General features: G+C 46.6%; 1 protein-coding gene and 1 pseudogene across 3 annotated transcripts in view; one reads left to right on the top strand and one right to left on the bottom strand.

Annotated features, from left to right (window-relative positions):
* The first annotated feature begins 354 nt into the window (after positions 1-354).
* Positions 355-8224, top strand: LOC306888717 (fibronectin type III and SPRY domain-containing protein 2-like; annotated as a pseudogene). The gene is made up of 7 exons: positions 355-495; positions 562-657; positions 726-959; positions 1952-2060; positions 5058-5188; positions 5240-5416; positions 7949-8224. The product of its transcript is annotated as a fibronectin type III and SPRY domain-containing protein 2-like (transcript).
* LOC306888721 (KH homology domain-containing protein 4-like) overlaps positions 8196-15000 on the bottom strand; it is a 16333-nt gene continuing 9528 nt past the window's right edge. For both annotated transcript variants that reach the window (XM_079447140.1, XM_079447141.1), the window contains 10 exons: positions 14630-14682; positions 13909-14057; positions 12551-12759; positions 12413-12473; positions 10235-10292; positions 9641-9825; positions 9471-9551; positions 9327-9376; positions 8983-9062; positions 8196-8432 (listed from right to left, as the gene is read on the bottom strand). In XM_079447140.1, the coding sequence (XP_079303266.1) occupies positions 8296-8432; positions 8983-9062; positions 9327-9376; positions 9471-9551; positions 9641-9825; positions 10235-10292; positions 12413-12473; positions 12551-12759; positions 13909-14057; positions 14630-14682 (1063 nt within the window). In that variant the 3' untranslated portion in view covers positions 8196-8295. The remainder of the gene's footprint in view (positions 8433-8982; positions 9063-9326; positions 9377-9470; positions 9552-9640; positions 9826-10234; positions 10293-12412; positions 12474-12550; positions 12760-13908; positions 14058-14629; positions 14683-15000) is intronic.

Genomic DNA, 15000 nt, shown 5'->3' with positions numbered 1-15000 from the left:
TGCTTTATTACTTTCATGATTTCTGTTTGAAGCAAAATCAGGAAAACAATAGCTGTTTAGGTGTGTTCATAGCTGTAAAAGTCGTGTGTGTGTGTGTGTGTGTGACAGATAGATAGATGAATGGATGGATGGATGGATGGATGGATAGATTCATATCACCTTTTAAAGTCAAATCTCTCTAGAGTACTTCACTGGCACGACTGTTTTACATTCAGTGCTGCCCTACAGCATCAGCACACACACAAACACCAGAAAATAAAATGAACACAACAGAAGGAAGATCTGAGTAGAGATTGACTGAACTAGTGAACATGAGCGATGTGTTTCTGTCGAGGATCTGCTGCAGGCGTCGGGATGGACGTGTATGAGGTCAGAGGTCATCTGGACGTGATCGCGGAGGAGCTGACGGTGAGTGAGGAGGAGGAGGAGGAGGAGGAGGAAGCGTTTGTGATGGTGCAGGACTCTCCTGATGTCTCCACCACGCAGCAGATGAAGGTGAGTAGCAGACTGACGAGTGTGTGACCCAGGCGTCTGCGGTGTGTGACGGCGCTGTGCTTCCAGGAGCAGCTCTCCAGCAGCAGGAGCAAACTGAGCCAGAAGATCATGGAGATGGAGAGCTTCGCCAGTAACCTGGAGGAGATCTTCATCACTGTGGAGGTTTGCACAGTCTCAGCTGCGACTGGCAGGGTTTGAGCGGTGTTTCATCTGCAAGTGTGTGTCTGCAGGAGAACTTCGGCCGGCAGGAGCAGAATCTGGAGCAGCACTATAACGAAGTTCTGCAGACGCGGTCACAGAAGAACGAGGCGTTAGCCACGGCGCTGGACGAGCAGAAGAACAGCAAGCTGGAGCATTTGTACGGTCAGCTGCTGCGGTGCGGTCAAACACTGGACGCGGCCAAAGAGCTGATCGAGAGCGCACAAGAGCTCCACCGCAGACCAGACAAACACGCCTTCCTGCAGGTCAGAGCCACTCCTTCAGTCTTAGTACAGACCATCTGACTGCTGTTTGACCCGCCCTCCCTCTCTGATTGACAGGCTGTCACGCCAATAATGAAGAGGTGAGTAGATGCAGTGTGTGGTTTGTCTAACAATCATCATTTACTCACCTTTCATGTCGTTCCAAACCCGTGTGAGAATGTTGATGATGCTCTTTTCATACAGCCAGTGAATGTTAAAGGGGTCATGAACTGAGAATCCAAAATTCCCTTGATCTTTTGTCATATAAAAGGTCATTAGACTATAAAACATCATGTAGGTTTCAGAAGTTAAAACATTCTTATATTGAAGGCAGTCTGCCAAAACAACGGCTTTGGAAAATATATGTGATGTAATAGTGTGGATAAGCACCGCCTCCGCAGAAGATCAACAACTGCTTCTACATCACTGCCTGTTTAGCCCCGCCCATCAATTCTACATCACTGTCCATCCTTGTTTAATATGCTATTGACCAAACATTTAATTAAAATATCCACTTAATCTTTCATTTTTGGCCACCATTTTGCTATAGATGACACAGCCTCTATAATTTCTTCAACAGACATCACAGGACATCACAACCCTTACAAAAATGAACCATGTTTTCTTAGTAAAACTGCTTAATTTTCATTTGCGTGATTTCTGAATGCTTGAGACCATAAAATCAATCAGACAACTATTAATGCCATAGGTAACTGTCTAGAGCTACAATTGTAATTTGTAAATAATACAATTTAATATCAATTTATTTATTTACTTACTTTTATATTTGATTAAAGTTCTATTTTGACCCATATGGTAGGTGTTTTGTTTTTTTACTTCCGTAATATTTAAGGGAGGGGGCACAACAATAAAAACCCATTTGGCCAGCAGCGGCTCTGATAAAATGTCTCCACGATCTGCTTTTGAAGAAATATCATTGTATCAACGATACACCGTATCAATATACCGTACAGTGCCACATGCATTCACATCAGGAAGAAGATATTTTGAAGAATGCTGGTAACCAATCAGCAGCTGGTCCACTTGACTTTGACAGAAGTGGAAAACATCCTATGGAAGTCACCGTGGACCAGCAACTGTTTGGTTTTCCACCTTCTTCTGCTAAACATAAATGCTATTTTCTGAAGAAGGAAACTCAGGGTTAAAACAACTTTTGAGTGAGTAAATGAAGGTATAAAAATAAAACACTAGCCTATTTTTTCTTGGGTGAATTGTTCCTTTAATGTTAATAAAACACCAAACACAGAGAAAAATCACTCACTGCTCTTGACTGAAAAACTTTAATGCAGTTTCTTTAATAGGAATCAATCTATATAGCGTTTTATTTTTATATTTGTTCATTCAGTTTCTTGAATGCTCCTGCTAAATATACCTATTGTACCTGAAGATAAAACACTGTTTATTTTATTTGTATATTGTGTGTATTTGTAACGCGTATCTTTGTTCTTATTTTTTCATAAAGATAAAAAGACAAAGATTTTTATCTTCACCCACTTTGGCCTAAATATCTGCCATACTTTTTATATTTTGTTACCTTGAAAGGCTTTGTCTTTATAATAGGGAAATTAGTTTGGCTGTACTGATCAAACAGCTTGCAAAATAGACAAAAAACCAACATGACAAAGAATCGTGATAAAATCGTGATGCCCCTAACACCCCCCCCCCGTGCCCTCGTAATGCCATTTCACCCCTGCCCCTCCGGAGGCCTGTGCACGCCACTGCCTGACGTTCAGTTCAACTTTCAATCCACGTTTATTGGTATAGCCTTTCATGATACAAATTGCAAAGCAGCTTTACAGAAAATTTAAGTTTCTGCATTAGATTTAGGAGTAGCTTATCAGTGGTGACTCAAGTTAATGTCCATATCAAGCAGTTAGTTAATGTCATGTAATCAAACGGACGGTCAACACTATTAACAGCAATGATTATGTGTTGCGATCAAACTTACAGCAAAGTTTGTTAGTTCTGTATGTTGTCTCGAGGGTTGGCATCATCTCTTCTCAGGTGTTTGTAAGGGCTGGATCCAGACTGAAGCTTCTGTAATTTCTAGTTACGGGATGCCTATCCGTGGCAGAAACAGAGAAGCAAATAATAATAATAATTTGTTGCATTTATATAGCGCTTTTCTAGACACTCAGAGCACTTTACAATGTGAGGCCAAATAGAGACCAAATTAGTGTACCTGCTGTTCCAACCAAGCAAAAAATGATAATGTGTATTTGATCAGATACAAGGTTATGAGATATATTATGGCCCGGTTTCATAGACAGGGCTTAGACTAAACCAGGATTAGGCCATAGTTCAATTAGGACATTTAAGTCATTTTTATAAACGTGCCTTAGAAAAAAACATTACTGGTGTGCATCTTAAGACAAAACAAAGGCACTGATATATTTTAAGATCAATCAGTGCAAGTTTCTTTCAGTTGAAACAGCTCAGAATTACATTTTAGTCTAGGACTAGGCTTAAGACTTGTCTATGAAACTGGGGGAAAGTGTCTTTAATCTAGATTTAAACAGAGAGAGTGTGTCTGAACCCCGAATGTTATCAGGAAGGCTATTCCAGAGTTTGAGAGCCAAATGTGAAAAAGCTCTACCTCCTTTAGTGGACTTTGCTATCCTAGGTACTACCAAAAGTCCAGAGTTTTGGGACCTTAGAGAGCGGGTTGGATTGTAGCGTGGTAGAAGACAAGTTAGGTACGCAGGAGCTAAACCATTTAGGGCCTTATAGGCAAGTAATAATATTTTGTAAATTATATGGAACTGAATAGGTAGCCAGTGCAGAGACTGTAAAATTAGGGTAATATGATCATATTTTCTTGACCTGGTAAGAACTCTAGCCGCTGCATTTTGGACTATCTGTAGCTTGTTTATTGAAGATGCAGGACAACCAGCTAGCAGTGCATTACAATAGTCCAGTCTAGAGGTCATGAATGCATGAACTAGCTTTTCTGCATCAGAAACAGGGAGCATGTTTCGAAGCTTGGCAATGTTTCTAAGATGGAAGAATGCTGTTTTTGTAACATGGGAAATATGATTAGAAGTTTCTGTCTAATATAACACCCAGATTTTTGACTTTAGAGGACGTAACAGTGCATCTGTCTAGTTGCAAATTGTAATCCAAGAGATTCTGTGAACTGTTTTTTTGGTCCAATAAGTAATATCTCGGTCTTATCTGAATTTAATAGGAGGAAATTATTGGTCATCTTTTACACAATCTATTAGCTTAGATAGTTTAAAAGTTTCATCTGGTCTTGTTGAGATACATAGTTGTGTATCAGCAGCATAACAATGAAAACTAATCCCATATTTTCTAATAATATTACCAAGAGGCAACATGTATATTGAAAATAGCAGAGGACCTAGGACAGATCCTTGTGGCACTCCATACTGTAACTGGTGATGATTCGCTGTTAGAATATGAACGCACCTGATGAACACGTGTGTGAATGAATGAATGAATGATGCATTTATATAGCGCATTTATTGTGTATTGCCGTACACCCAAAGCGCTTTACAATCATGTGGGGGGGGGGGGGGGTCTCTCCTCAACCACCACCAGTGTGCAGCATCCACTTGGATGATGCGACGGCAGCCACAGGACAACGGCGCCAGTGCGCTCTCCACACACCAGCTACAGGTGGAGAGGAGAGTGTGATAGAGCCAATCAAGTGGATGGGGATTACTAGGAGGCCATGATAAGGGCCAGTGGAGGGAATTTGGCCAGGACACCGGGGTTACACCCCTACTCTTTACGAGAAGTGCCATGGGATTTTTAGTGACCACAGAGAGTCAGGACCTCGGTTTAACGTCTCATCCGAAAGACGGTGCTTTTTACAGTATAGTGTCCCCGTCACTATACCGGGGTGTTAGGACCCACACAGACCACAGGGTGAGCACCCCCTGCTGGCCTCACTAACACCTCTTCCAACAGCAACCTAGTTTTCCCAGGAGGTCTCCCATCCAGCTACTGTCCAGGCTCAACCCTGCTTAGCTTCAGTGGTCAACCGGTCTTGGGCTGCAGGGTGATATGGCTGTGGCGTGGGTGATGTGTGTGTTTGTGACATGTGTGTGTGCACAGGTACATTCTTCCACCTGCTGGAAGACAGTGCATCCGAGTCTGTCGCTGTCGGCTGATGGCCTCACCATGTTCTACCTGGACGAAGATCTTCCCATCAGTCACATGACCTTCAGCGACAACACCTTCAACAGGTGAGGCAGCAGGAGGTAGGTTCGCAGCCGCTAACGCCGTGTCTCTTGCAGGTGTGTGGCGGTTCTGGGCGACCTGGTGCCTGTGAGAGGCCAGTATTACTGGGAGATCGATGTGGACGAGAGCGCAGAGTTCCGCGTGGGCGTAGCGTACGAGGACACACAGTGCAATTCCTACCTGGGCGGGAACAACACGTCCTGGTGCATGAGACACATCCTCACGCCGTCCAGGTGTCGCCTCGCAGAACCTCAACAATGAAACAATGAAAGTGCATTTCCCTTGAAATATGGGCAAAAGCATGAAAATGTGGCACTCGATCTTTAAAATTACTAAGTGTAAACATTAAAAGAAATGGAATGACTGAAATATGAGATGCTAACCCTTATATTGTGTGCCATTTGTGCAAGGTTGCCAGATTTTTACAACAAAACTAGCCGTAACACATTTCAAGCAGGGTCCACTGGTAAACATTGCGCTCCGAGAGTAAAATACACATTTTTTTGACGGGGTTCCCCGGTACAATTACATTCCAGGGGCTAAATATGACGTTATTTGGGTCGCTTCAACTCAACGACATGAAAAACAACCCTTGACAGTGTTAAAGTAGACCAATGCCACGGGAAAACAGCAGACTTGTCACTGCTGCATCTGTGAGCTCATGTTTTCACTAAGGTCCTATAGCATGAATGAGGGGAATTGGTGAGGTGCAGGTTCTCGTGTCAGATGCCTGTTGCTGAATTCATTTACCAGAAACAGTGTAAAAATCAAACAGGAATGGTATGAATTAACATTAGACTTTACATGTGTGTGATGCCACATGAACCTTCATTGAGTCTCTGTGAATGGCAGATGCTGCATTTAATAGTGCGGCAGTAAAACTCATGATTCGTGTCTGAACGGTCACGCCCGTTTCACACATACTCCGTTTGCGGTGCGTATTTCTTTCCACACCCAAGTTAACGGATCAGAGCGTTCACACTGCGCGCGGTTTCGGTCCGGTAGTGGTTCCAGGAGCGGTGCAGAGATCGTTTCCGAACCGAATCTATCTTTGCTGTGCTGCACGCGCTGAATTAAAGTGACAGCGCTTTGTTTGCAGTAAAAATTTATTTTTTTCTTAAATTCAAATGGTAATGGATTCTATTTACACCAAGTGAAAATAGCAGGTCTTTCTACTTGTCGCAAAATAGATTTGAAAAGGGAGAAAAAACGCAGGTTCAAACCCAGGTCTATCGCGTCAAAAAGCGTGCGCTTTACCATCTGCGCCACTGGATCTTACGATTTAAAGCTGTTTTTATAATCTCACCACTCCCAATCACATGTTGGTGGGCGGACTTGGTATAAATAGTCTCTTCCAAAAGGTGGGCTATTTGCACTAAGTGTAAGACGCTCCGTTTACATTATCAAAGAACATTATCATTGACTTAGCCAGAATTAAAGCATTCTCAAAAACTCCCATTAATCACTGAAGTTGCTTACATTGTGAAATCAATATCTTGCTTACATCGTACGCACTTCTGCACTTTGTTGTTTCTGATGAGAGAAATCGGCAGAGAGCAGAATTCATTCATGGAGCACTGAACTAAACAGCTGTTTCAGCGAAGACTCATCTGGACGCCTCTGATTGGTCATTATACTCAAACTCAACAGAATCACGTGTGATTGGTTATAATGCGCTGCTGTAGAAACACACGGATGTCTCTGACTAACGCAGATGTTAATTTAGCAGCTAATGATGTGCTGCATTGAATGATCTAATCACACCGGTGTGATCGTTTATTAAATATCAAAAATATTATTCAGCTATTTTTTGTCTTTTGGAAGTGCATTCAAAATCCACTTGCCTCAAAAATCTGAGGGGAAATCGCGGCCCGGGAGTAGCTTCGGCTGGGGCCCCTCTCCGTCCAGTGCCCAGGGACCCCTCTCCGTCCAGTGCCCAGGGGCCCCTCTCCGTCCAGTGCCCAGGGGCCCCTCTCCGTCCAGTGCCCAGGGGCCCCTCTCCGTCCAGTGCCCCCTCTCCGTCCAGTGCCCAGGGGCCCCTCTCCGTCCAGTGCCCAGGGGCCCCTCTCCGTCCAGTGCCCAGGGACCCCTCTCCGTCCAGTGCCCAGGGACCCCTCTCCGTCCAGTGCCCAGGGGCCCCTCTCCGTCCAGTGCCCAGGGGCCCCTCTCCGTCCAGTGCCCAGGGGCCCCTCTCCGTCCAGTGCCCCCTCTCCGTCCAGTGCCCAGGGGCCCCTCTCCGTCCAGTGCCCAGGGGCCCCTCTCCGTCCAGTGCCCAGGGACCCCTCTCCGTCCAGTGCCCAGGGGCCCCTCTCTGTCCAGTGCCCAGGGGCCCGTGCGTTAATCTGGCCCTGATGCACTTGTGGACTCTTGGGACTGTTTGTAATAAAGATTTAAATGTAAAAGGCATGAGAGCCGACTGTTTCTGTCCGTGGTAAGTTTTAATTCAAAACATTTGTGAAAAGTAGGCTGTATGCGGTGTTTAAATGTGTTTCCACTTGCTTGAGCAACTTAATTTACAAATCTATCTACAAATGAATTTAATACATTGTTTATATTAATTTGAGTTTAAACGTGAACATGTCTATGAAAGATTGTGTAACTGTACTGTGATGAAAGAGGATCACAATGCTGAAAAAGCACTTTCAGTATAGGCTAACAATGTTTGGATTTGAAATAAAAATAATGGATAAATGTGTTTGTGGTAAACAGCCGCGGATCAGGAGCAGACTGAGAAACAGGTGTCGGTCTCCTCTCTCCTCCTTCAGGCACAAATACGAGTTCCTGCACAACGGCCGGACATCCATATCACGGTGCAGCCGCTGCGGATCGGCGTGTTCCTGGATTATTCCCGCGGGATCCTCTCCTTCTACAACGCAGCGCTGCGGCAGCACCTCTACACCTTCAGCTGATCGGTCCTGCACTACGTCCAGCCGTGTTTCGCGCTGGATAACCCCGGAGTGACCATACATCACACAGCCCTAGAGCTGAATAAACCAGACGCCAGCATCTGTGTGGGGTTTCTTTCTTTTATTATTCCATAGGAACAGTTACACATCAGTCCTGCCAGTAAAACATGTGATCAAATAAAAAGTGTGATGCTGCAGTTCTGCGTTTAGATGGAGCTCTTACTCCCGCTGCGCATGCGCTCCTCCTCCTCATCCGACGAATCTCCTCCGTACGGAACGAGTCCAGAGCAGCTGCTGGAGTCTTCTGGAGTCTTCATCTTCTTCATCATCAGCTGTTCTTCAGCTGCAGGGAGATCAATGACTTCAGCTCATTCTTCACTTCAGCTTCAAGAGTAAAAGTCATTATTGTGTGTGTGTGTTTATACTAGGGCTGCCCTCCACTAAAGATTTTTCTGGTCGACTAGTAGTCAGTCGTTCATTAAAAGCATTAACTAATCACACTATTAATAAACCATAATCATAATGAGCCTTTAATTGCCTGCATTGCCTAATAAGCGCTCAAGCACACGGCAGAAGTAATGATTATGAATGCATCAGGGAAAAACAGTAAAACTGCATTAAATTAATGTATTGATAAACTAGTTTAAGAGATGAGATGTCATCTCCGCAGCAGTGATGCACCGGTCTGCACATTTCATACGGATTACATAATCTGAGAAAGTGTGTTTTCAATTTGAATTGGATCATTTGAAAGTAGACATTTCACTCTCTATAAAGATGTTCATGTCAGTAAGGCAAGTGGATTTAAAAAAAAATAAAAATTGCAAGTGACTAATAAAATTGGCTAATCAAGCCTCTTCTCTTTGACCAACATTTAGTCGACTATTACACACCTGTGTGAGTGAGGGTTTTGCTGCAGGCCTCTTCTCTCAGTCTCTTTCTGATTGGAGCTGCTGGCGGTGGCATCAACGTCCTGAACACAAGAAACATGAAGTCACTCGTGTGTCTCTAACTAACCATAACTAACCCATCCTCAACCCTAAACTCAGACAAATACACAACACACAAATTTAAACCAAACAAAACCTGTTACAGACATTCAAAGACAGTGGAGATCAATGTATGATCATGTGACAGCAGCAGTGATAATTAGTGAAACACTGTAACATGAGCACGTTTATAACGACTGCAGGAAACAGAGCACATGACTGAACACAGAAACAAGAGCCATGAAGACCTGCTGTTCTCTGCTGCACCGACGTCCTTCACGGAAACATCTGTGGAGATCTGAACACACACACACACACACACACACACACACACACGTCAGGTGAGTCTCATAATGACAATCTGACAGTCACTCTTAATCTCAAACACACACCTGTGTTTTCTGCTCCTCTTCTGCAGAGTGTTGCTTTGGACTGGAGCTGCTGTTTGCTCCACCTGATGCTGCATCTTCATCCTGAGACACACACACACACACACACAGGGGGTTTGTTAGGGCGTGGCTGGTGTGGTCAGTGTTCAGGACTGAAGGGCAGTGACTCTCACCAGCAGGAAGCCGCTCTGTTTGCACACCGGATACTGCACCGCGCCGCTGCTCTGCTGTGATTGGCCGCTCGCTGTGCTGGAGTTGTCCCAGAAGGCACTGGGGTACGTGGGATAGGAGCTCGGGTAGCCGTACCACGACTGACCACCGTAGCTGTTATTTGTGGAGTAACTGTGTGTCGGGTAAACTGAAGGAAAACAGTGCATCAGTTCAGCAGCACTCAGACGAGCTTCATGACAGCGCTGACACACAAACACTCAACATTGCTGCCGTCTGTTTCAGAAACACCAGCGCTATAACAGACGTCTACCGGGAACAAACAGCTGGGAGAACATCAGCTGCCTGTCAGTATATTAGATTGTCTTAAAGTGACAACAGCGTAATAAATGTCAACAGTTGTGTGTCAGTCGAGGTAAGAGTTTCAGAAACATCATGTTGAGGATATCATCTGCTGCGGTTGTTTACACGTACTACAAAAAGCTGCTTTCTGCGAGGATTAAAACATTAACTCCTTTCCGAAAAAACCCTGGAATGTGTGTAAACGTGACTTCAGATCAGAACACAAGCATCGGGTCAAAGCAGGAGAGAAAACACACCTGGAGCAGAAGCTGTGGAGGAATACGACGACACGATCCGCACGTGATCCGCCCGCACCTGAACAACAACAGATTGAGCACACACACACCACTCAATGCAGAACACACACACTCGCGCACTCACTTGCACACTCCGTGTCCAGGAGACTCTTGCACTCTCAATCTCGAGCGCACACACACACACACACACACACACACACACACACACACACAGTGTCCAGGAGACTCTTGCACTCACACTCTCGAGCGCACACACACACACACACAGTGTCCAGGAGACTCTTGCACTCTCACACTCTCGAGCGCGCACACACACACACACACAGTGTCCAGGAGACTCTTGCACACTCACACTCGAGCGCACACACACAGTGTCCAGGAGACTCTTGCACACTCACACTCGAGCGCGCACACACACACACACACAGTGTCCAGGAGACTCTTGCACACTCACACTCGAGCGCGCACACACACACACACACACACAGTGTCCAGGAGACTCTTGCACACTCACACTCGAGCGCACACACACACACACACACACACAGTGTCCAGGAGACTCTTGCACACTCACACTCGAGCGCACACACACACACACACACACACACAGTGTCCAGGAGACTCTTGCACTCACACACTCGAGCGCACGCACACACACACAGTGTCCAGGAGACTCTTGCACACTCACACTCGAGCGCACACACACACACACAGTGTCCAGGAGACTCTTGCACACTCAAACTCGAGCGCACACACACACACACACACACACACACACACACACACACACACAGTGTCCAGGAGACTCTTGCACTCACACACTCGAGCGCACACACACACACACACACAGTGTCCAGGAGACTCTTGCACACTCACACTCGAGCGCACACACACAGTGTCCAGGAGACTCTTGCACACTCACACTCGAGCGCACGCACACACACACAGTGTCCAGGAGACTCTTGCACACTCACACTCGAGCGCACACACACACACACAGTGTCCAGGAGACTCTTGCACACTCACACTCGAGCGCACACACACACACACACACACACACACACAGTGTCCAGGAGACTCTTGCACTCACACACTCGAGCGCGCACACACACACACACACACAGTGTCCAGGAGACTCTTGCACTCACACACTCGAGCGCACGCACACACACACAGTGTCCAGGAGACTCTTGCACACTCACACTCGAGCGCACACACACACACACACAGTGTCCAGGAGACTCTTGCACACTCACACTCGAGCGCACACACACACACACACACACACACACACACACACACACACACACACAGTGTCCAGGAGACTCTTGCACTCACACACTCGAGCGCACACACACACACACACACACACAGTGTCCAGGAGACTCTTGCACACTCACACTCGAGCGCACACACACAGTGTCCAGGAGACTCTTGCACACTCACACTCGAGCGCACGCGCACACACACACAGTGTCCAGGAGACTCTTGCACACTCACACTCGAGCGCACACACACACAGTGTCCAGGAGACTCTTGCACACTCACACTCGAGCGCACACACACACACACACACACACACACACACACACACAGTGTCCAGGAGACTCTTGCACTCACACACTCGAGCGCACACACACACACACACACAGTGTCCAGGAGACTCTTGCACACTCACACTCGAGCGCACACACACAGTGTCCAGGAGACTCTTGCACACTCACACTCGAGCGCACACACACACACACAGTGTCCAGGAGACTCTTGCACTCACACTCTCGAGCGCGCACACACACACACACACACACACAGTGTCCAGGAGACTCTTGCACACTCACACTCGAGCGCACACACACACAGTGTCCAGGAGACTCTTGCACTCACACTCTCGAGCGCGCACACACACACACACACACACACACACAGTGTCCAGGAGACTCTTGCACTCTCACTCTCGAGCGCACGCACACACACACACAGTGTCCAGGAGACTCTTGCACTCTCACTCTCGAGCGCGCACACACACACACACACACACACACAGTGTCCAGGAGACTCTTGCACTCCCACACTCTCGAGCGCGCACACACACACACACACACACACACACACAGTGTCCAGGAGACTCTTGCACACTCACTCTCGAGCGCACACACAGTCCAGGAGACACACACTCACCGTGTCCAGGAGATTCTCGCACAGCTTCTTGGCTGCGTCCAGGCCAGCGGCGTTTGGGTGGCTGTAAGACACACTCACGGTCAGAAACACACACACACACTCGTTAACACAGAAGTGTGAGGAGCGGCGGAGCTTTACCTGATGTACAGATAGAGCGGCTCGAAGGACTCGCGGCGGGACGCCTGCTCGATGTATCCGGAGCCTCTGCCTCGGAGGAAAACACGAGCGCCGGTCTCAGACTGAATGTGCTGCAGGTACGAGCCGGAGGGACCCTCCACGCGCTCCCTCACGTTAAAGGACGGCTGCGATTGCTCCAGGCCTACAAAGATCTTAGTGTGCACAAAACTCTGCAACCAACAAGACGCCACAGTCATTCACTCCGCCTCCAAACACGTCAACACAGCCTGACGCCTAGCGCTGGGGCTTCTGGGTAAAGATCGGGCGGAGCGGCACGTGTCGCCATCTGAAAGCAGACGCGCTGCAGGGTGAATGTGGCCTAAACTACAGCGGGGGGTGTGTGTGTGCGCGTAAAACAAAACTTTAAAAATCACCTACAAAGAGTACAAATGGTCACCAGCAGCGCGTGAGTGTTAGAGACGAGCTGCTGACGGCCATCAGCACATTCAGTCCTTACTGCGTCACTGAAACACAAACATCACCCTACGCTTCATATCTCAGCATCAGGTCCTGCTGACTCAACTCACTGTCAAAGGGAATCAAATCAAAACCCGTGACACAAACGAGACGAGCAGAACAAACGCACTGCTGGGAATAAATCTGCTGAATCGAACACACGCTCGCGTTTAAATGGACAACAATATTCAGATTTTAATACGATTAAGAATCTACCATGTAAACAGATTTTTGATTACCTTAATCTGGCTAAAGTCATATACAAATAAATTACAAGTCTTAATTTCAGTTGCATTATGAAAGTGCAGTATAGACACGTACACACCTTAATTACACGGTTACTGTTTTGTAGGAATTTACCGCATTTTCAGACAGGATTCACAAACACACTATAACATGTAAAAAAGGAACATGACAGTAATGTTCCAAAAGCAACTCTTATAAACATCTTAAATCATAATATTGTCTCATTCAGAATAAGGTCACTAATCAGATTACTGATGTCCATGAAAAGGTGCCCAATGATCGACGCTGAAACACAACCCACTCATTCTTTTGAATCACATGACGAGACGAACACCTGAAGCATTACAGAATGAATTCTCTTATTCTCTGTTTGAAGGTCACACACACACACACAGGCTGCATCACTCAGGTCTGGAACGACAGGTTTGTTGGAGTCAGAATCAGAGACGGTCAGACGCGTGTCAGCGGCACAGTGAACTCTGACCTCAGTCTGTAGGCTGGAGTCATTCTGGCTGCTGTTTCTGTAGGAGGTGTGTATCAGCAGAGACCACATGCTCCGAGGCCCCGCCTTCTTAACCTCCACACACACACACACACACACACTCACTCTCTCTTACCCCCGTGTGCGGCGGGGCCGGTTTGTGTCCGGGGGCGGCGCTGACGGTCTGCCGGTACACCGGGACGGTGGGCATCACAGCGGGCTGCTGTCCTCCCGACGAGCGCAGGACGTCCTCAGAGATGATCTGCTTTATTCTAGCCACTGCCTCTGACAAACATGAGCGAGCAGAGCAGATGATCAGGAGTGAGCGGCAATGATCGTTATAAACGTGAAACTCATGTAAACCACACCTAAATGGAGGCTAAACTAAGCATTAGTAACGGTCAGTGAGGAGTGTGTCTGTGAGTGGTGTGTGAGGTCACACTGAAGGAGAGGTTTAGATTATCAGTGTTTCACTGCACATAATAGTCTACTGCTGTTACACTTCAGTCATTCTGAACTACCTAGACGTTTGAGATTTGTTTTTAAGCATTTTCCTCGTATTATTTCTGAACATATAATATGTATAAGACAAGTTTGTACAAGATGTAGTTGCAGTTCATGCATCTTTGCTGCAAAGATATTTAACAAGTGACTTGTTGAACATTTACAGCTTCATGTGTAGAGCACTCGGAATAGGATTTTCTTTAGTTACATTTTCAAGATGACTAATTAAATCGAGAATCCCAACCTCACATTGTGTTTGCAGGTCACATGAATTAGCACTTTTTGACCAGCAAAAAAGCGGTGTTGGTTTGTAAAGTGACACGGTGCTCATGTGACTGAGCTCCAGTACTTACTGTTGACTTCCTCCTGACGGCGGCCCTGCACATGCAGATACAGCGGTCTCACCCTACACACACACACACACACACACACAGAGAGAGAGTGAGAGAGTGAGAGAAGACACACACACACACACACACACAGAGAGAGAGTGAGAGAGTGAGAGAAGACACACACACACACACACACACACACACACACACAGAGAGTGAGAGAAGACACACACACACACACACACACACACACACACACAGAGAGTGAGAGAAGACACACACACACACACACACACACAGAGAGTGAGAGAAGGAAGACACACACACACACACACACACACACACAGAGTGAGAGAAGACACACACACACACACACAGAGAGAGAGTGAGAG

Source organism: Barbus barbus (assembly GCF_936440315.1).
Source record: "Barbus barbus genome assembly, chromosome: 22".
NCBI classification, from domain to species: Eukaryota; Metazoa; Chordata; class Actinopteri; order Cypriniformes; family Cyprinidae; genus Barbus; species Barbus barbus.
Note: the sequence above shows the minus strand (reverse complement) of the source record. Positions and strands in the feature narration are given on the sequence as shown.